This window comes from Dreissena polymorpha, chromosome 1 (assembly GCF_020536995.1).
Source record: "Dreissena polymorpha isolate Duluth1 chromosome 1, UMN_Dpol_1.0, whole genome shotgun sequence".
Lineage (NCBI taxonomy): Eukaryota > Metazoa > Mollusca > Bivalvia > Myida > Dreissenidae > Dreissena > Dreissena polymorpha.
Genome location: NC_068355.1, coordinates 109150021 through 109171907, shown reverse-complemented (window position 1 = coordinate 109171907; position 21887 = coordinate 109150021). Strand labels below are relative to the sequence as shown.

The 21887-nt window shown below is 36.9% G+C and overlaps 1 protein-coding gene across 1 annotated transcript in view; it reads left to right on the top strand.

Annotated features, from left to right (window-relative positions):
• The first annotated feature begins 564 nt into the window (after positions 1 to 564).
• The window catches only part of LOC127843606 (protein unc-13 homolog D-like), a 156571-nt gene continuing 135248 nt past the window's right edge, over positions 565 to 21887 (top strand). The window contains exons 1-4 of the mRNA XM_052373295.1: positions 565 to 683; positions 8928 to 9038; positions 12458 to 12517; positions 16931 to 17000. Of these exons, the coding sequence (XP_052229255.1) occupies positions 636 to 683; positions 8928 to 9038; positions 12458 to 12517; positions 16931 to 17000 (289 nt within the window). The 5' untranslated portion in view covers positions 565 to 635. The remainder of the gene's footprint in view (positions 684 to 8927; positions 9039 to 12457; positions 12518 to 16930; positions 17001 to 21887) is intronic.

The following is a 21887-nucleotide window of genomic DNA, read 5'->3' as shown; positions in this document are numbered from 1 at the left end:
TAAGGGTTTTCTATAGGTATCATGATCTTTTTAAACAAATAAGTTTTTTTTCAGTAAAGTGCAACTGCGCGTTTGTAATATGAAGTCCGCACACTGATCCGACATTGTTCTTACCGTTCAAACGCGCGATTGCACTTTACTGAAAAAATACTATGGAAAGCTCTTACAAATGAGCCGGCTCTCCACTTAATCCCATTAAAATGGTGAAATATTTAATAAGACATCATTAAAAATGTTAACTGGTTGCTATATAGCCAGGTGACTTTATGTGTAATATAGAATAACAATGATCTAGGGAAATCTAGACTTACCGCTGAAGCTTAATACTCAGGTTACCCCTATGTCAGAACTTTAGTATCAGTATATTTTTAATAAAAACATTTGAACATTTATGTCTGTTAAAAAAAAACTTTGTTTTGTTATTTGTTTGTTTCTTGTCATCTATGAAAATATGTAGTTTGTCTCTTTGTGTATCAGTGGGCACTTGTTTGCAACATTTCCATTTGAAACCATGGGAACTATATTGGCTGATAATGAAAAAGATGGTAGTTTTAGCAGTCGTTGCAAAAATGGGAGTGTTTTTGTAAATATTCTATTAACTCTCAAGTCTATAATCACAAGGTGCTTTCTTTGACATGGATAACACAGGGCATGTTTTGGGAGCATTTTTTTCTGATGACAAGGTACCTTTCATTTTTTCTGAAGTTTGCCTCATTTGATATTTAAAATGTATGTTATTTATAACTACATTTGAAACCAATCTTATCAGTTGTTTCTTAGCAGACTCCAATAGTTCAGAAATTATAATGTTCAGGAACATTATAGACCCTTTTCACATTACAGATATTGAGTTATGTAAAAGTTGCATAATGTCAGATAAAAATAATTAAGAACAAGGCTGACATTGTGGAAGCCTATGAAGACTTATTATAGTGTTCCGAAATAAAATTTCAATGAAATAAGAAAATAAAGTTGTTTTTTTTTGGTACTTTTTCACAGATGAAGTAACTTAAATAAGTTTATTGGAATATGTTTCCAATTCTTAGTTTTTAATTCAAAATTTATTTAAGGATGCCAATATAGCCACTTTTGATAATATAACTGTAGGTTATTATGATTGTGCTAATTGAAAAAGAAACTTTTAAGATTTTAATTGCATGATTGTGAAGAAAAATGAGTGTGTCTAATTTTTTTAAGTTTAGATTGTCAATCAATAAAATCAATCAGAAGGACTTGGGCACTTGTGGATCAGGTCAGATTTGGCATTTTTAAGCATAACTGTTATAACAATTATGTCATTGTCAATCAAACTGTGTGCTACACAAACATACTGTAGATGCATTTAATTAGATATTCACTTTGGTTCATTAAAACAAGAGTATTAATAAATATTGTTTATGAACTTTTTGATGTGTAAAAATAAAAATAAATAAAGTTATGGATAAGATGATTTTTTGTAAAATCTAGTAAAACTTGATATGATAACAGACAGCAATCATTTACAATACATCAAACACATATTTGTCACAGTGGTCATGCATTAATACAAGATTATGATTTTACAATTTGTTAGGCCAGGTTTGACAGCAGTGCGTTAACTGCCAGTCTCACTAATAGAACACTGTGTGATGCCTGTAAATAAATGGTTTCTCATACTAAGGGACGCTTTATTAGTATAATAACTCTAATCATCATATTTTAAGTAAAAGTTAATTGTGTTCATTACGGAGTAAATTCAATGATTACTTCAAGAAGAAATACGTAAAATGACTGCTATATAAATGCAGCCTGTATTGACCACAATAAAACAGTACTAAGAACTGCACATTGCAAGCCTGATTTTGGAATCATTGAAATATTAATGTGTTGTGATGTGTAACTCGTTTTAGCTCACATGAGCACTATGTGCTCATGGTCAGCTTTTGTGATCGCTATTTGTCCTGCGTCACCGTGCAGCATCAAAATTTACCTTGTTAACACTCTAGAGGCCACATTTATTGTCCAATCTTAATGAAATTTGGTAAGAAGATTTGTGCCAATGATATCTTGGAGTTCAAAATTGGTTTTTTTTAGTTGAAAAACATTTGCACGAGGGGGTGGGGAATTTGTACTAATCTGGCTGTAGTAAAACCTTGTTAACACTCTAGGGGCCATATTTATTGTCTGATCATCATGAAACTTGGTCACAAGATATTTTCCGATGAAATCTTGGACTAGTTAAAAAACGGTTTGGTTGATTGAAAAAATTGCCACCAGGGGGTGGGGCATTTTTCGTTATATGGCTTTAGTTAAACCTTGTTAACACTCCAGAGGCCACATTTATTTTCCGATCATCATGAAATTTGGTCAAAAGATTTGTCCCCATGATATCTTGGACTAGTTTGAAAATGGTTCCAGTTGCTTGAAAAACATGGCCACCATGGGGTGGGTCATTTTTATGTCCCCTTTCGAAGAAAAGGGGGCATACAGTGATCGGACTGTCCGTCCATCTGTCTGTCTGTCCGTCTTTCCGTCACACTTTGCGTTTAGGTTTCGAAAAATGCTCATAACTTCTATGTCCCTTGAGATATATAACCTTAATATTTGGTATGCATGTGTATATGGACAAGGCCTTTCCATACGCACAAAAAATTTTACCCCTGTGACCTTGACCTTGAAGTTAGGGTCTGCGTTCAGGTTTCAAAATCTGCGTTTAGGTTTCACCGATGGTGGACTTATGGTTTTTGCTCTGTGAGTTTGTCTGCACACTTTTCTGGATCCTGGGATAACTTTAAAAGTTCTTCATATTTTTTCATGAAACTTGAAACATGGATAGATGGCAATATGGACATTATGCACGTCATTTCATTTTGTTCCTATGTCAAACATTCTGGTTGCTATGGAAACAAATATATATAAAAAATAATTTGACAATGGTGGAATTTCTGACAATGGTGGAGCCTGTAGGGGACATACATTGCTTGGCAATAGTCTTGTTTATGACTATTCCAAATATTATACTGTTTTTATGCCCCCAGTAGGGTGGCATATAGCAGTTGAACTGTTCGTCTGTCAGTCAGTCTGTCCATCCGAAAACTTGAACATTGCCCATAACTTTTTCAATATTGAAGATAGCAACTTGATATTAGCATGCTTGTGCATCTCATATAGCTGCACATTTTGAGAGTTGAAAGTTCAAGGTGAAGGTCATCCTTCAGGGTCAAAGTTCAAATATATGGCTTCAAAGCGGCCCAGTAGGGGGCATTGTGTTTCTGGCAAACACATCTCTTGTTTGTAGATACCTTTGATTATATTAAAAATACAACAACATGAAAATCTGTGAACAAGTCTCTAAAATATTAAGACAAAGAGGAAGCTCACAAATGGGAACCATTGGGCCTCAGAAGTAAGTTAATTGTTCAATTATGTTAAATGAGGATTCGGCACTAAAAGCATTTACTTTAATTGGTTCCTTTTCAAAACAGAAATGAAAGCAATGCAAAATTAGTTGACTGTAAAATTACCACTACCGTAATTATGTCCCCCACTATAGTAGTGGGGGACATATTGTTTTTGCCCTGTCCGTTGGTCTGTTGGTCTGTCTGTTGGTCTGTCTGTCTGTTTGCGCCAACTTTAACATTTTGCAATAACTTTTGCTATATTGAAGATAGCAACTTCATATTTGGCATGCATGTGTATCTCATGAAGTTGCACATTTTTAGTGGTGAAAGGTCAAGGTCATCCTTCAAGGTCAGAGGTCAAATATATATGGCCAAAATCGCTCATTTTATGAATACTTTTGCAATATTGAAGATAGCAACTTGATATTTGGCATGCAAGTGTATCTAATGGAGCTGCACATCTTGAGTGGTGAAAGGTCAAGGTCAGTTTGCGCCAACTTTAACATTTTGCAATAACTTTTGCTATATTGAAGATAGCAACTTCATATTTGGCATGCATGTGTATCTCATGAAGCTGCACATTTTGAGTGGTGAAAGGTCAAGGTCAAGGTCATCCTTCAAGGTCAGAGGTCAAATATATATGGCCAAAATCGCTCATTTTATGAGTACTTTTGCAATATTGAAGATAGCAACTTGATATTTGGCATGCATGTGTATCTCATGGAGCTGCACATCTTGAGTGGTGAAAGGTCAAGGTCATCCTTCAAGGTCAGAGGTCAAATATATGTGGCCCAACTTCAAGGTCAGAGGTCAAATATATATGGCCAAAATCGCTCATTTTATGAATACTTTACAATATTGAAGATAGCAACTTGATATTTGGCATGCATGTGTATCTCATGGAGCTGCACATCTTGAGTGGTGAAAGGTCAAGGTCAAGGTCATCCTTCAAGGTCAGAGGTCAAATATATGTGGCCCAAATCGCTTATTTTATAAATACTTTTGCAATATTGAAGATAGCAACTTGTTATTTGGCATGCATGTGCATCTCATTGAGCTGCACATTTTGAGTGGTGAAAGGTCAAGGTCAAGGTCATCCTTCAAGGTCAGAGGTCAAATATATGTGGCCCAAATCGCTTATTTTATGAATACTTTTGCAATATTGAATATAGCAACTTGACATTTAGCATGCATGTGTATCTCATGGAGCTGCACATTTTGAGTGGTGAAAGGTCAAGGTCATCCTTCACAAGGTCAAGGTCATCCTTCAAAGTCAAAAGTCATATAGGGGGACATTGTGTTTCACAAGCGCATCTTGTTATGCCCCCCTTCGAAAAAGAGGGGGTATATTGCTTTGCTCATGTCGGTCGGTCTGTCGGTCCGTCCACCAGGTGGTTGTCAGACGATAACTCAAGAACGCTTGGGCCTAGGATCATGAAACTTCATAGGTACATTGATCATGACTTGCAGATGACCCCTATTGATTTTGAGGTCACTAGGTCAAAGGTCAAGGTCACGGTGACCAGAAATAGTAAAATGGTTTTTGAATGATAACTCAAGAACGCATATTCCTAGGATCATGAAACTTCATGGGTAGATTGATCATGACTTGCAGATGACCTCTACAGATTTTGAGGTCACTAGGTCAAAGGTCAAGGTCACGGTGACCCGAAATAGTAAAATGGTTTCCGGATGATAACTCAAGAACGCATATGCCTAGGATCATGAAACTTCATGGGTAGATTGATCATGACTCGCAGATGACCCCTATTGATTTTGAGGTCACTAGGTCAAAGGTCAAGGTCACGGTGACCCGAAATAGTAAAATGGTTTTCGGATGATAACTCAAGAATGCATACGCCTAGGATCATGAAACTTCATAGGTAGATTGAACATGACTTGCAGATGACCCCTATTGATTTTGAGGTCACAAGGTCAAAGGTCAAGGTCATGGTGACCCGAAATAGTAAAATGATTTTCGGATGATAACTCAAGAACGCTTTTGCCTAGGATCATGACACTTCATAGGTACATTGATCGTGACCCGCAGATGACCCCTATTGATTTTTAGCCGGATTTTTTTCGAAAAAATCTCGGCTTATAGATTGATGTTGTCGGGCGGGCGGGGGGGCGGGCGGGCGGGCGGGGTGGCGGCGTGCTCGAAAATGTTAAAGTTCTTATTTCATGGTATAACTTTGGTATGCTTGGACCTAGAGTCTTCAAACTTGACATGAAGGTTGGCCAGGATTAACAGATGACCACTGGTCATTTCAAGGTCATTCATTTGAAGGTCAAGGTCACTGTGACCTTCAATATAAAAAATGTTAAAGTTCTTATAACTTTGGTATGCTTGGACCTAGAGTCTTGAAACTTGACATGAAGGTTGGCCATAACTAGTTAGTAACCACTGGTCATTTCAAGGTCATTCATTTGAAGGTCAAGGTCACTGTGACCTTGAATGTAAAAATGTTAAAGTTCTTATTTCATGGTATAACTTTGGTATGCTTGGACCTAGAGTCTTCAAACTTGACATGAAGGTTGGCCAGGATTAACAGATGACCACTGGTCATTTCAAGGTCATTCATTTGAAGGTGAAGGTCACTGTGACCTTCAATATAAAAATGTTAAAGTTGTTATAACTTTGGTATGCTTGGACCTAGAGTCTTGAAACTTGACATGAAGGTTGGCCAGAACTAGTAAGTAACCACTGGACATTTCAAGGTCATTCATTTGAAGGTCAAGGTCACTGTGACCTTGAATGTAAAAATGTTAAAGTTGTTATAACTTTGGTATGCTTGGACCTAGAGTCTTGAAACTTGACATGAAGGTTGGCCAGAACTAGTAAGTAACCACTGGACATTTCAAGGTCATTCATTTGAAGGTCAAGGTCACTGTGACCTTGAATGTAAAAATGTTAAAGTTCTTATTTCATGTTATAACTTTGGTATGCTTGTACCTAGAGTCTTCAAACTTGAAATAAAGATTGGCCAGTACTAGAAGATGACCACTGGTCATTTCAATGTCATTCATTTGAAGGTCAAGGTCACTGTGACCTTAAATGTTAAAATGTTAAAATTGTTATAACTTTGGTATGCTTGGACATAGAGTCTTCAAACTTGACATGAAGGTTTGCAAGCACACTTAGATGACCACTGGTCATTTCAAGGTCATTTGATAATGAAATTGATGGAAACTTCAAACAATATCTTACTAATTTGCTAATAAAAAAATTGAGATCAAACTTTCCTAATTGTCAATTCAAGTTCATATTTGTGACCTTAAATGTTATTGTTGTTCATGTATATGCATGCATTCAAAACATAACACAAGGTTTGCTCATGCCTTGAAAAGTACTTACATTTCATTTTGACCTTTGAACAATATTTCAGTAATTTAAGTATTGCATTGACAAAAACACGAAAGGTACTTTCCTGTCATTTAAATCAAAAATCCGGCTTCAATGCGGTCATCTCCGACCGCGGAACTCTTGTCAGGTCACTAGGTCAAAGGTCAAGGTCACAGTGACAAAAATCATATTCACACAATGGCTGCCACTACAACGGACAGCCCATATGGGGGGCATGCATGTTTTACAAACAGCCCTTGTTACTCTATGTTTTTTCGGACACCCTTGTTTTTAGCAAAAATAATTATTTTTCGTGACTCTTAATTTTCGCACACACGAGTTTTCGTCCATAATTAATGTCTCTAAGTTTTCGGACAGTATATTTTATAGCGCTATTTTACCAAATGTCTGTCCTGTTTTCGATATCTAATGACACTTTGATCACAGGGTTTTACAACCGGATTTACATCATAAAACATTAGAGGTGCATGCCTGAGGGCAACGGACCATTACATTTGCGTTATAGGGTAAATAACCTTGTAAACCGGTATTAAACAATGGTTTCGCCCGATAGCATAAGCCTTATGACAATTACCAAGGGTAGGGCCAATTAGCAGTTCAACTATCTACCGCAATGGTACAACCCATTCTCAGTAAAATAACTGTGACAAATACTTAACGTTTCAAAGTTTGGTGCACCCTATTGCAAGTTTTACAAACAATGGAAGGTGTTAGACAAGAAATATTGGAAATGAAAAAACAAAGAATTCATAGTTTGCTTTTTTATTGCGTTAATTACAGGTTTGTACTAGCGAGTATCGGTACATCACATGCTCATCTTTGAACTTGTTGGTCAAAGTACAACCTTGTAGTTACTATCTGTCAAATAAATCAAGCGTTTAAAATTATTTGAAATGCAGTGCACACATATATAACTGTAATTTATACTATACAGCGTGGTATTTTACAAGTGCGTGCTATTACCGGTAGTGGTTGATACAATTGACGCTATTTTCGGACACTTCAATTTCGACTCTTAAGTTTTCGGACAACTGCATTTTGTGAATATTTTTCGTATCTAAGTTTTCACACATGAAAAAAATTAATTATTTTTAAGTGTCCGAAAACATAGAGTAACTAGAAATGGCGCGGCAGAGGCTGACGCGTATCCCCACGCCGAATGTTTGACCTAGGTGTGCCCCAGGGTTGGTAATGGGGCCATGCATAGCTGAGATTGACCGTATTGTCATAAGAGAAGTTCATCATCAATTAGAAGTGAATTGGTGTAGAAATGAAGAAGTTATAGTAAAAGGCAATTTTTGGTGGGTGTGACATATGTGGGCAGGGCGCCCCAGGGTTGGTAATTGTGCCATGCATAGTTGAGATTGACCGTATTGTCATAAGAGAAGTTCAGTATCAATTTGAAGTGAATCGGTGTAGAAATGAAGAAATTATAGTAAAAGGCAATTTTGGGCGGGTGTGGTCTATTTGGGCGGGGCCCCAGGATTGGTAATGGGGCCATGCATAGTTGAGATTGACCCTAATGTCATAAGAGAAGTTCAGTATCAATTTGAAGTGAATCGGTGTAGAAATAAAGAAATTATAGTAAATGGAATTTTTTGGTGGGTGTGGCCTATGTGGGCGGGCGCCCCAGGGTTGGGATTGGGGCCATGCATAGTTGAGATTGACCCTAATGTCATAACAAAAGTTCAGTATCAATTTGAAGTGAATCCGTGTAGAAATGAAAAAATTATAGTAAATGGAAATTTTTGGTGGGTGTGGCCTATGTGGGCCCCAGGGTTGGGAATGGGGCCATGCATGGTTGAGATTGACCGTATTGTCATAAGAGAGGTCCAGTATCAATTTGAAGTGAATCGGTGTAGAAATAAAGAAGTAAATGTAAAATAACCTAAAAAAATGAGTGATAATTTCTGACGCAGCCCCACCCCAACCGCTATAACTTTTGACCCAGGGGTCAGATCAAAATTCCAAATAATGCAGGGTCGCACATATGCTCATAGCTACCATGTGTGTAAGTTTCAAGGTTCTAGTGCTTTTAGTGTAGGAGGAGATAGTGGCCAGGACGGACAGACAGACAGACAGACGGACGGACGGACGGCGGAGATAACCACAATATCCCCACCTTTTTTTCAAAAAGCGTGGGGATAATTAAGGTAAGTGGCATAAATGTTTGTTGTCAGAATGAGAACATCTATCGAGGATTGCTACGCTGTTTATTGCATCCGCTGGGGACCCCAGATAACTCCACACAAGGCCTCAAGCATGGTGACCTCATCGACTACGTCAGAGAGGTGAGTAACATATCTACAGTGTATTGTTTTGTTCGAGAATTAACATTAAAGGTTGTTTTCTTTATTGATGGCCTTTAAATACTGACACATTGGTTATGGGGATAAAGTATTAAGATGTGGGGTTTAATGCAGGAGACCGAAATTCCACTTGTATGCTTCTGTTGACGAATCTTGAAAGGATGAGGGATTTTCCTAAAAGCTGTCGTCCTTTTAGGATGAGAGAAAAAATCTGGTTTTAAAACACGATATTTTCTGACTAGTAAGATTCTTTTTCATTGAAGTAAATGCCTTTTCTATAAGCATATATATTTCAAAAGATAAACTGGAATGAACAGGAGGTTGTCATTTTATACTTAAGTGAAAACCGACCTAACATTCACTTGAGAATAATTGTCTCAGTGACGAAAATCACTCCATATTACATACAAATAATAGGGTGTTGAGGTTTGTTTTCTGGGGATAATTATGGGGGTGCCTTCAAAATGAAACATTTCATAGTATGTTACACGTTTAAAGTAAATATCGCTTATCATATGACCACTAATTAATAAATTGTACTTTAAACCTTGAGTATGGATAGGTTTGTTGTGAGTGAGAATGATTGTGTTTAACTTAAAGATTTTTGCGTGATGTGCTATCTTGTTTTTATTGATGTGGTTTTAAGTTTTTTGTGCATGATGTGCCATGTTTTTTGTTATAAAGTATGAATGTTTGTGGTTTGTTTGAGTTTTTTTGTATAAAAATTCTGTTTGTGTGACATTTTATTATTCTCCCCCACAAAACTTTTGGGGGGAGCATATAGCCGCCGCTTCGTCTGTCCGTCCGTGTGTCGTTCCGTCCGTCCGTCCCTCCGTCCATGCACAATATTTGTCCGGGCTATTTCTCAGCAACTAATGACCGGAATTCGATGAAACTTTATGGGAAGCTTCACTACAAAAAGGAGATGTGCATATTATCAGCTGGTTCTGGTCGGATGATTTTTCACAGAGTAATGGCCCTTTGAAATTTTCCCTTAACTTTACATATAGTGCAATTCTTGTCCGGGCTATTTCTCAGCCACTAATGACCAGATTCAATGAAACTTTGTGGGAAGCTTCACAACCAAGAGGAGATGTGCATATTATCAGGGGGTTCTGGTCGGATGATTTTTCACAGAGTTATGGCCCTTTGAAATTTTCCATTAACTGTACATATAGTGCAATTCTTGTCCAGGCTATTTCTCAGCAACTAATGACCGGAATTCAATGAAACTTTATGGGAAGCTTCACTACCATGAGGAGATGTGCATATTATCAGCCAGTTCTGGTCGGATGATTTTTCACAGAGTTATGGCCCTTTAAAATTTTCTATTAACTGTACGTATAGTGCAATTCTTGTCCGGGCTATTTCTCAGCAACTAATGACCGGAATTCAATGAAACTTTACAGGAAGCTTCACTACCAAGAGGAGATGTGCATATTATTAGCCGGTTCTGGTCGGATGATTTTTCACAGAGTTATGGCCTATTGAAAATTTCCATTGTACATATAGTGCAATTCTTATCCGAGCTATTTCTCAGCAACTTATTACAGGAATTCAATGAAACTTTATGGGAAGCTTCACAACCAACAGGAGATGTGCATATTATCAGCCGGTTCTGGTCGGATGATTTTTCACAGAGTTATGGCCCTTTGAAATTTTCCATTGTACATAAAGTGCAATTCTTGTCCGAGCTATTTTTCAGCAACTTATCACGGGAATTCAATGAAACTTTATAGGAAGCTTCACTACTAACAGGAGATGTGCATATTAACAGCCGGTTTGGGTCGGATGATTCATCTGAATATATAGTGCAATATTGTGACAAAAAAAACTTTGGGGAGCATCACCCGTCTCCGACGGTTTCTTGTTATAAATAAATTTTTACTGTACAGGTACACGGTACATTTGGTTTATGACAGCGAATCTGCTGTTGAGACTTATTTGGAAGTGATGTCAATGACACGTCACAACCGTTATTTACTGAATAAACGAGATGCACGAATCAACAATCATAATAATTCATTGATTAAGTAATAAATTTAGTTTAAAAATATGAAATTAAATCAATTTATAAGATATTATTCTGTATTATTTAATATAAGTTATTTATGTTATTTTGCTTGGTAATCAACAATTAGCATTTGTTTTACACTGAGTGCAAACACTTGGATGGGATGAAGATGTGGCGGTACAACCAACTGAATCATCTAAAAAGTGGTGATATGAGAAGAGCTGTCACTTGTGGACAACGGCCACTTGGGCCATTTAGTTTGACTGACTGCTGTTCTCAGTTTTGACTAACGTTATGCAAAACTTTCTCGAATAAATAGTGATTTTGTGTGTGTAAACTTTGTGCTTGAATTCTGACAGTGAATCCTGAAATTGCATCCGTGATAGTAGTCATTAATCAGGTCAATTTTATGCCCCCAGATGGAATGATCAGAGGTATTTTGTTTTCGGTCTGTCTGTCTGTCATTGTATGTGTGTGTGTCATTCTGTCATTCTGTTCCAAAACTTTAACCTTGGTCATAAATTTTGCAATATTGAATATAGCAACTTGATATTTGGCATGCATATGTATCTCATGGAGCTGCACATTTTGAGTGGTGAAAGGTCAAGGTCATCCTCCAAGGTCAAAGGTCAAATATATGGCTTCAAAGCGGCGCAGTAGCGGGTATTGTGTTTTTATGCCCCCCGGATCGAATGATCGGGTGTATATTGTTTTGGCCTGTCTGTCTGTTATTGTCTCCAAACTTTAACCTTGGTTAAAGTCTTGGTTAAACTTTTACAATAACTTTTGCAATATTGAAGATAGCAACTTAATATGTGGCATGCATGTGTAGCTCATAGAGCTGCACATTTTGAGTGGTGAAATTGTCAAGGTGATTCAAGGTCAAAGGTCAAATATATGGCTTCAAAGCGGCGGAATAGGGGGCATTGTGTTTCCGACAAATACAATCTCTTGTTTTAACTAGCATGAATAATCTGAGTAAACAATATTTCAGCAGTGATATAAGAAACTATATTAGTCAAATCAGCCTCTTGAAATCTTTATTTCACACATATTTGAAGAAAGAGTGACAGTGTGACAGGTGAAAATTGTAAGGAACTCAATGTCGTTCAGGACTAGTGCAGTCTTTAAAAAGTTTTGTTTCCTGTATTGGTGTACTGGTTTCACCATTGATGTCTGTCTGTCAATCTATTTATGGACACAAAAATTTCCAATCAAGTACTCTTTGAGTTTTAAATCAATGCACTTTGAAATAAATTCCAGCCATTATCTTTAATCGGTTTCAATTTCAATATTTAGATGCACAAGTCAATCAAATTCAAATTATTGCAACAAACAAATCAGTCAGTCCGATGTGTATAAACATGTTTTAACTACGTATATTCAGGTGTTTGAAGTGGACAGGGTTGATCATGAGCTCTACATATTTGAGGAGTTGCCAATCGTGGTATGTTCAACGTGACTTGTCACTCCTATAGAAAGCATTCATGCACATGTTTTTGTGCAAAATAATTAGCTATGTAACAAAATGGTCTAAAGTGCATTTAACTTATTTTGGATTCAGGTTGCCATCTTTCTACATTATCTTTCTTCAAAAAATATATTTTATAATAATTATGTAGAATTGATACTCTAAATAAATTTATATTTGTATTAGGCCAAAAAAAAAAATAGTCTTGGTTTAGGGAACCCGACCGACCCTATTTTTTGCCCCCGACCCTAACGATTTTTTGGTCCATGGAAAAAAATCTGATGGCGAAAATGCTAAAATCTCGTAAAATTTCATTGAAAACAGCCACCATTTAAACCTGGATTGGTTTTCTATATTTTTCTCTTTGTTTCAATGAAAGTGTTCGCAATTTGAACAGTGAACAAAAACCGGTCTGCACCTGTATACGAGACATTGCTTGACCTTATTGTTATTGAAGTGCGCATGCTAGCTGGCCAATCAACATTGAGCTCGCTTACAGATGAAATAACGTTGTTGAATGAAATGTAAAAATGGGTGGAGCTATGGAGTAATATTCGGTAATTCATGCGCAGACACTGTGCACTTTGAATACACAGTTAAAATTGTCGTCTGCAAACAAAATAGCGGCCGGTCGCAAATGTCGTATTATTAAAGATTAAAAATGAAAAGAAGCGTGACAATAATTTAATTATTTCCAAGCTGTCTATTGATCTGAATTTAAAAGTGATAATTAAATAATTAGTTCTATGTCGATGGTGTTACAACTTTCTGTCAATTTCCGATCAAATGAAAAGATGATAATTAATTAATTTGTTTGTTTAACTCGCACACTATGCTAACTGACAGCAGCGTATTTTAATCAAATGAAAATGTGAAAAAACGCGCGGTTTAATTGTAATTAAAGTTTCGTTTTTTTAACACATAGGAAGAGTCATTCATCTAGTCTACTATAAAAATGGAATTAACCACTTTGTCTCTACAGTCGCTAACATGGCGTCTTTAACCTTAAAGCGTCGTTGGACGAAAAAGAGTCATAAAAAAAAAATAATTAAAACACAAAACACTAGAGCATTCCAAGAGTCATGGAAACTTGACAACAATTGGCTTCGCTTTGATAATGAATCAAAATCAATGTACTGTGACGCCCTTAGTCTGTACAAACCAATAGCAACATTCAAATTTATGTACACTGCTCACTTCCTGTGCGATGCGCTCAAACCCATTGCCATTTTATAAAAAAATGTACCAGAAGAAAGACTTGTGCTATTCTGAGGTTACCCTCCTTTTGACAGCCACTATTCAGACTCTTGAGCACCTGTCGGAGACTAGGTCAGGTCTCATGATGAAAAAAATTCTGAAGGTCACACCCCAAACACCAGAGACTGATAAAGATGGCTTGTTCACTTTTGAATATGAAGGTCACACTATTACAGACAGACAAACAAAAAATGGTTGGCTCAAAGAAATTTTGGGCCAGCGCTAGCCCTGAAGAAGTGCATAAAGAGCTAGGAATATTGAATAATATACAACGACTAAATACCACATGTGCAATGTTAATCATTTGGTCAGTGTTTAAACAATCATGGGTGCATTAACTGACCCTTTTTCACCCTGAAATCAGTCGACTGGTAAAAAAAAAAAAAAAAAAAAAAAAAAAAAAGAAAAACCTACCTACCCTCCTACATTTTTCTGGCCATGTTCCCTGAACCAAGACTATTTTTTTATTTGGCCTTACCAACTAAATTATTATCTAAGATGTCCTCACTATCTTGCTATGGCAAATGTAAAACTTATCTAATTATGTAACAATGCAAATCAAAACTAGTAAAAAATGCACTTTTATTAAAGATTCATACATTTTTAGCTCACCTGAGCACAACGTGCTCATGGTGGGCTTTTGTGATCGCCTTTTGTCCGTCGTGTGTTGTCTGTTGTGCGACGTCAATATTTGCCTTGTTCACTCTCTAGAGGCCACATTTATTGTCCAATCTTCATGAAATTTGGTCAGAAGATTGGTTTTAATGATATCTTGGATGAGTTCGAAAATGGTTATGTTTGCTTGATAAACATGGCTGCCAAGGGGAGGGGCATTTTTATGTCCCCCACTATAGTAGTGGGGGACATATTGTTTTTGCCCTGTCTGTTGGTTGGTCTGTTGGTCTGTTGGTCTATTGGTTGGTCTGTTTGCGCCAACTTTAACATTTTGCAATAACTTTTGCTATATTGAATATAGCAACTTGATATTTGGCATGCATGTGTATCTCATGGAGCTGCACATTTTGAGTGGTGAAAGGTCAAGGTCAAGGTCATCTTTCAAGGTCAGAGGTCAAATATATGTGGCCAAAATCGCTCATTTTATGAATACTTTTGCAATATTGAAGATAGCAACTTTATATTTGGCATGCATGTGTATCTCATGGAGCTGCACATTTTGAGTGGTGAAAGGTCAAGGTCATCCTTCAAGGTCAGAGGTCAAATATATGTGGCCCAAATCGCTTATTTTATGAATACTTTTGCAATATTGAAGATAGCAACTTGATATTTGGCATGCATGTGTATCTCATGGAGCTGCACATTTTGAGTGGTGAAAGGTCAAGGTCATCCTTCACATGGTCAAGGTCATCCTTCAAGGTCAAACGTCATATAGGGGGACATTGTGTTTCACAAACGCATCTTGTTCCTTATATGGCTATATATGGCTTTTGTAAAATCTTGTTAACACTCTAGAGGCCACATCTATTGTCTGATCTTCATTAAACTTGGTCAGAAGATTCATCCCAATAATATCTTGGATGAGTTCGAAAATGATGCCGGTTGGTTGAAAAACATGGCTGCCAGGGGGCGCGGCATTTTTCCTTATATGGCTATAGTAAAACCTTGTTAACACTCTAGAGGCCACATTTATTTCCAGATCTTCATGAAATTTGGTCAGAGAATTGGTTTCAATGATATCTTGGATGAGTTCGAAAATGGTTACGTTTGCTTGAAAAACATGGCTGCCAAGGGGCGGGGCATTTTTCCTTATCTGTCTATATATGGCTATATTAAAATCTTGTTAACACTCTTAGAGGCCACATTTATTGTCTGATCTTCATGAAACTTGGTCAGAAGATTCATCCTAATAATATCTTGGACGAGTCAGAAAATGATTCCGGTTGGTTGAAAAACATTGCAGCCAGGGGGCGGGGCATTTTTCCTTATATGGCTATAGTAAAACCTTGTTTACACTCTAGAGGCCACATTTATTGTCCAATCTTGATGAAATATGGTCAGAAGATTTGTCTTAATGATATCTTGAATGAGTTCGAAAATGGTTACGTTTGCTTGAATAACATGGCTGCCAAGGGGCGGGGCATTTTTCCTAATATGGCTATATAAGGCTATAGTAAAATCTTGTTAACACTCTAGAGGCCACATTTATAGTCCGATCTTCATGAAACTCTGCCAGAAGATTCATCCCAATTATATCTTGGACAAGTTCAAAAATAATGCCGGTTGGTTGAAAAATATGGCCACCACAGGGGCAGGGCTATTTTCCTTATATGGCAACAGTAAAACCTTGTTAACACTTTAGAGGTCACATTTATTTTACGATCATCATGAAACTTGGTCAGAAGATTTTTCCCAATGATATCTTGGACGAGTTCGAAAATGGTTTTGGTTGCTTTAAAAACATGGCCACCAGGGGCGGGGCATTTTTCCTTATATTGCTATATATGGCTATAGTAAAACCTTGTTAACACTCTAGAGGCCACATTTATTGTCCAATCTTCATGAAATTTGGTCAGAAGATTGGTCTTAATGATATCTTGGATGAGTTAAAATATAATTATGTTTGCTTGAAAAAAATGGCTTCCAAGGGGCGGGGCATTTTTCCTTATATGGCTATAGTAAAATCTTGTTAACACTCTAGAGGCCACAATTACTGTCCGATCTTCATGAAACTTGGTCAGAAGATTCATCCCGATAATATCTTGGATGAGTTAAAAATGATGCCGGTTGGTTGAAAAACATGGATGCCAGGGGGCGGGGCATTTTTCCTTATATGGCTATAGTAAAACCTTGTTAACACTCTAGAGGCCACATTTATTTTCTGATCTTCGTGAAACTTGGTCATAAGATTTGTCCCAATAATATCTTGTTATCTCAGGTGAGTGACTTTGGGCCTTTCGGGCCCTCTTGTTATTTTCATGTGAGGTTATGGACAACTTTTTAACACACATGTTTTCGTGGCAAATATCTACATAAGCTTTTAAGTATTTGCAAATCCTTATAAGTTATAACAAATGGATAGAGACCCCAAGTATAGATCCCAAGTAGATATTTAATTTTAATGTATAAATATATTTGTTGCTCATTGTTTCTCATCCTCTATTGCATTCATTTTAGCCAAAGCACACTCAGTTGAACTTGACTGTGCTAGAAGCAAATGGTTTGCGGGGAATGGACTTCTCTGAAGGTGAGTATGTGAAATGAGATGACACAGCATGATTTTGATATTTATACATGCAACTTTGTTAAACTATTTGATTTTTATGCTCCCCCAAAAAATTTTGGGTGAGCATATAGTCGTCGCTTTGTCTGTCCGTGCACAATTTTTGTCCAGGCTATTTCTCAGCATTTAATGACCGGAATTCAATTAAACTTTATGGGAAGCTTCACTACCAAGAGGAGATGGGCATATTATCAGCCGGTTCTGTTTGGATGATTTTTCACAGAGTTATGGCCTTTTGAAATTTTCCATTAAATGTACATAAAGTGCAATTCTTGTCCGGGCTATTTCTCAGCAACTAATGACCGGAATTCAATGAAACTTTATGGGAAGCTTCACTACCAAGAGGACATGTGCATATTATCAGCGGGTTCTAGTCAAATGATTTTTTAGCTCATCTATTTTTTGAAAAATTATTATGAGCTATTGTCATCACCTTCGCGTCGGCGTTGGCGTCCGGTTAAGTTTTGCGTTTAGGTCCACTTTTCTCAGAAAGTATCGATGCTATTGCATTCAAACTTGGTACACTTACTTACTATCATGAGAGGACTGGGCAGGCAAAGTTAGATAACTCTGGCGTGCATTTTGACAGAATTATACGCCCTTATTATACTTAGAAAATTGAAAATTTTGGTTAAGTTTTGTGATTAGGTCCATTTTAATCCTTATGTATCAAAGCTATTGCTTTCATACTTGCAACACTTACTAACTATCATAAGGGGACTGTGCAGGCAAAGTAATGTAACTCTGACTGGCATTTTGACAGAATAATGTGCCCTTTTTATACTTAGAAAATTGAAAATTTGGTTAAGTTTTGTGTTTAGGTCCACTTTATTCCTACAGTATCAAAGCTATTGCTTTCATACTTGCAACACTTATTAATTATCATAAGGGGACTGTGCAGGCAAAGTTATGTAACTCTGACTGGCATTTGGACGGAATTATGGGCCCTTTATACTAAGAAAATTGAAAATTTGGTTAAGTTTTGTGTTTTGGTCCACTTTACCCCTAAAGTATCATAGATATTGCTTTCATACTTGGAACACTCGCAAACTATCATAAGGGTACAGTAAAAGGACAATTTGCATAACTCTGGTTGTCATTATTACGGAATTATGGCCCTTTTTTTACTTAGTAACTTTGAATATATGGTTAAATTTTGTGTTTCGATCCACTTTACTTCTAAAGTATCAAGGCTGTTGCTTTCAAGCTTCAAATACTTTCATGCTATCATGAGGTTACTGTACCTGGCAAGTTGAATTTTACCTTGACCTTTGAATGACCTTGACTCTCAAGGTCAAATTATTAAATTTTGCTAAAATTGCCATAACTTCTTTATTTATGATTAGATTTGATTGATACTTTGACAAAACTACTCTTACCTGACATACCACAATAGACTCCACCCAAACCATCCCCCGTGCCCTCCCCCCCCGAATCCCCCCCCCCTATTTTTTTTTTTTTTTTTAAGATCATCTCACAAATGACCACCACACCCTCACACTATATATACCCCCCCCCCCCCCCGACCCCACCCCCCCAATTTTTATTTCTTTTGAAATGGTTAAAAAACACAAATATTTATTTTTATTATTTTATGTTTGAAATACCGTCAAACCATCGCACCCAAGAATCCCCCCCCAACCCCCCCCCCACCCCCCCTCCCCCAAATCCCTCCCCTAATTTTTTTTTTTTAAAGATCATCTCACAAATGACCACCACACCCTCACACTATACCCACCCCCCCACCCCCCAATTTTTTTTTTTGAAACGGTTAAAAAACACAAATATTTATTTTTATTATTTTATGTTTGAAATACCATCCAACCATCGCACCCAAGAATCCCCCCCCCCCCACACTTTTGGTTGTTGAGAAACACACGTCTAAAGATAGCCGTATCAGTATTATGTTGCTACAGATTGGTGGTGTTTGAGACACACGTCTAAAGATAGCCATATCAGTATTATGTCGCTACAGATTGGTGGTGTTTGAGACACAGTTTTAAAGATAGCCATATCAGTATTATGTTGATACAGATTTGTGGTGTTTGAGAGACGGGTCTAAAGATAGCCATATCAGTATTATGTTGATACAGATTGGTGGTGTTTGAGACACACGTCTAAAGATATTCATATCAGTATTATGTTGATACAGATTGGTGGTGTTTGAGACACAGTTTTAAAGATAGCCATATCAGTATTATGTTGATACAGATTGGTGGTGTTTGAGAGACATAGGTCTAAAGATAGCCATATCAGTATTATTTTGATACAGATTGATGGTGTTTGAGAGACACGTCTAAAGATAGCCATATCAGTATTATGTTGATACAGATTGGTGGTGTTTGAGACACACGTCTAAAGATAGCCATATCAGTATTATGTTGATACAGATTGGTGGTGTTTGAGACACAGGTCTTAAGATAGCCATATCAGTATTATATTGATACAGATTTGTGGTGTTTGAGACACACGTCTAAAGATAGCCATATCAGTATTATGTTGATACAGATTGGTGGTGTTTGAGAGACACGTCTAAAGATAGCCATATCAGTATTATGTTGATACAGATTGGTGGTGTTTTAGACACACGTCTAAAGATAGCCATATCAGTATTATGTCGCTACAGATTGGTGGTGTTTGAGAGACACACATCTAAAGATAGCCATATCAGTATTATGTTGATACAGATTGGTGGTGTTTGAGAGACACACATCTAAAGATAGCCATATCAGTATTATGTTGATACAGATTGGTGGTGTTTGAGAGACACACGTCTAAAGATAGCCATATCAGTATTATGTTGATACAGATTGGTGGTGTTTGAGAGACACACGTTTAAAGATAGCCATATCAGTATTATGCTGATACAGATTGGTGGTGTTTTAGACACACGTCTAAAGATAGCCATATCAGTATAATGTTGATACAGATTGGTGGTGTTTGAGACACACGTCTAAAGATAGCCATATCAGTATTATTTTGATACAGATTGGTGGTGTTTGAGACACACGTCTAAAGATAGCCATATCAGTATTATGTTGATACAGATTGGTGGTGTTTTAGACACAGTTCTAAAGATAGCCATATCAGTATTATGTTGATACAGATTGGTGGTGTTTGAGACATAGGTCTAAAGATAGCCATATCAGTATTATGTTGATACAGATTGATGGTGTTTGAGAGACACACGTCTAAAGATAGCCATATCAGTATTATGTTGATACAGATTGGTGGTGTTTGAGACATAGGTCTAAAGATAGCCATATCAGTATTATGTTGATACAGATTGATGGTGTTTGAGAGACACGTCTAAAGATAGCCATATCAGTATTATGTTGATACAGATTGGTGGTGTTTGAGACACACTTCTAAAGATAGCCATATCAGTATTATGTTGATACAGATTGGTGGTGTTTTAGACACACGTCTTAAGATAGCCATATCAGTATTATGTCGCTACAGATTGGTGGTGTTTGAGAGACACACATCTAAAGATAGCCATATCAGTATTATGTTGATACAGATTGGTGGTGTTTGAGAGACACACATCTAAAGATAGCCATATCAGTATTATGTTGATACAGATTGGTGGTGTTTGAGACACACGTCTAAAGATAGCCATATCAGTATTATGTTGATACAGATTGGTGGTGTTTTAGACACACGTCTAAAGATAGCCATATCAGTATTATGTCGCTACAGATTGGTGGTGTTTGAGAGACACACATCTAAAGATAGCCATATCAGTATTATGTTGATACAGATTGGTGGTGTTTGGGAGACACACATCTAAAGATAGCCATATCAGTATTATGTTGATACAGATTGGTGGTGTTTGAGAGACACACGTCTAAAGATAGCCATATCAGTATTATGTTGATACAGATTGGTGGTGTTTGAGAGACACACGTCTAAAGATAGCCATATCAGTATTATGCTGATACAGATTGGTGGTGTTTTAGACACACGTCTAAAGATAGCCATATCAGTATTATGTTGATACAGATTGGTGGTGTTTGAGACATAGGTCTAAAGATAGCCATATCAGTATTATGTTGATACAGATTGATGGTGTTTGAGAGACACGTCTAAAGATAGCCATATCAGTATTATGTTGATACAGATTGGTGGTGTTTGAGACACAGGTCATAAGATAACCATATCAGTGTTATGTTGATACAGATTGGTGGTGTTTGAGAGACACGTCTAAAGATAGCCATATCAGTATTATGTTGCTACAGATTGGTGGTGTTTGAGACACAGGTCATAAGATAGCCATATCAGTATTATGTTGATACAGATTGGTGGTGTTTGAGAGACACGTCTAAAGATAGCCATATCAGTATTATGTTGATACAGATTTGTGGTGTTTGAGACACAGGTCATAAGATAGCCATATCAGTATTATGTTGATACAGATTGGTGGTGTTTGAGAGACACGTCTAAAGATAGCCATATCAATATTATGTTGATACAGATTGATGGTGTTTGAGAGACAAATGTCTAAAGATAGCCATATCAGTATTATGTTGATACAGATTGATGGTGTTTGAGAGACACACGTCTAAAGATAGCCATATCAGTATTATGTTGATACAGATTGATGGTGTTTTAGACACAGTTCTAAAGATAGCCATATCAGTGTTATGTTGCTACAGATTGGTGGTGTGTGAGACACAGGTCTAAAGATAGCCATATCAGTATTATGTTGATACAGATTTGTGGTGTTTGAGAGACACACGTCTAAAGATAGCCATATCAGTATTATGTTGATACAGATTAGTGGTGTTTTAGACACAGTTTTAAAGATAGCCATATCAGTATTATATTGATACAGATTGGTGGTGTTTG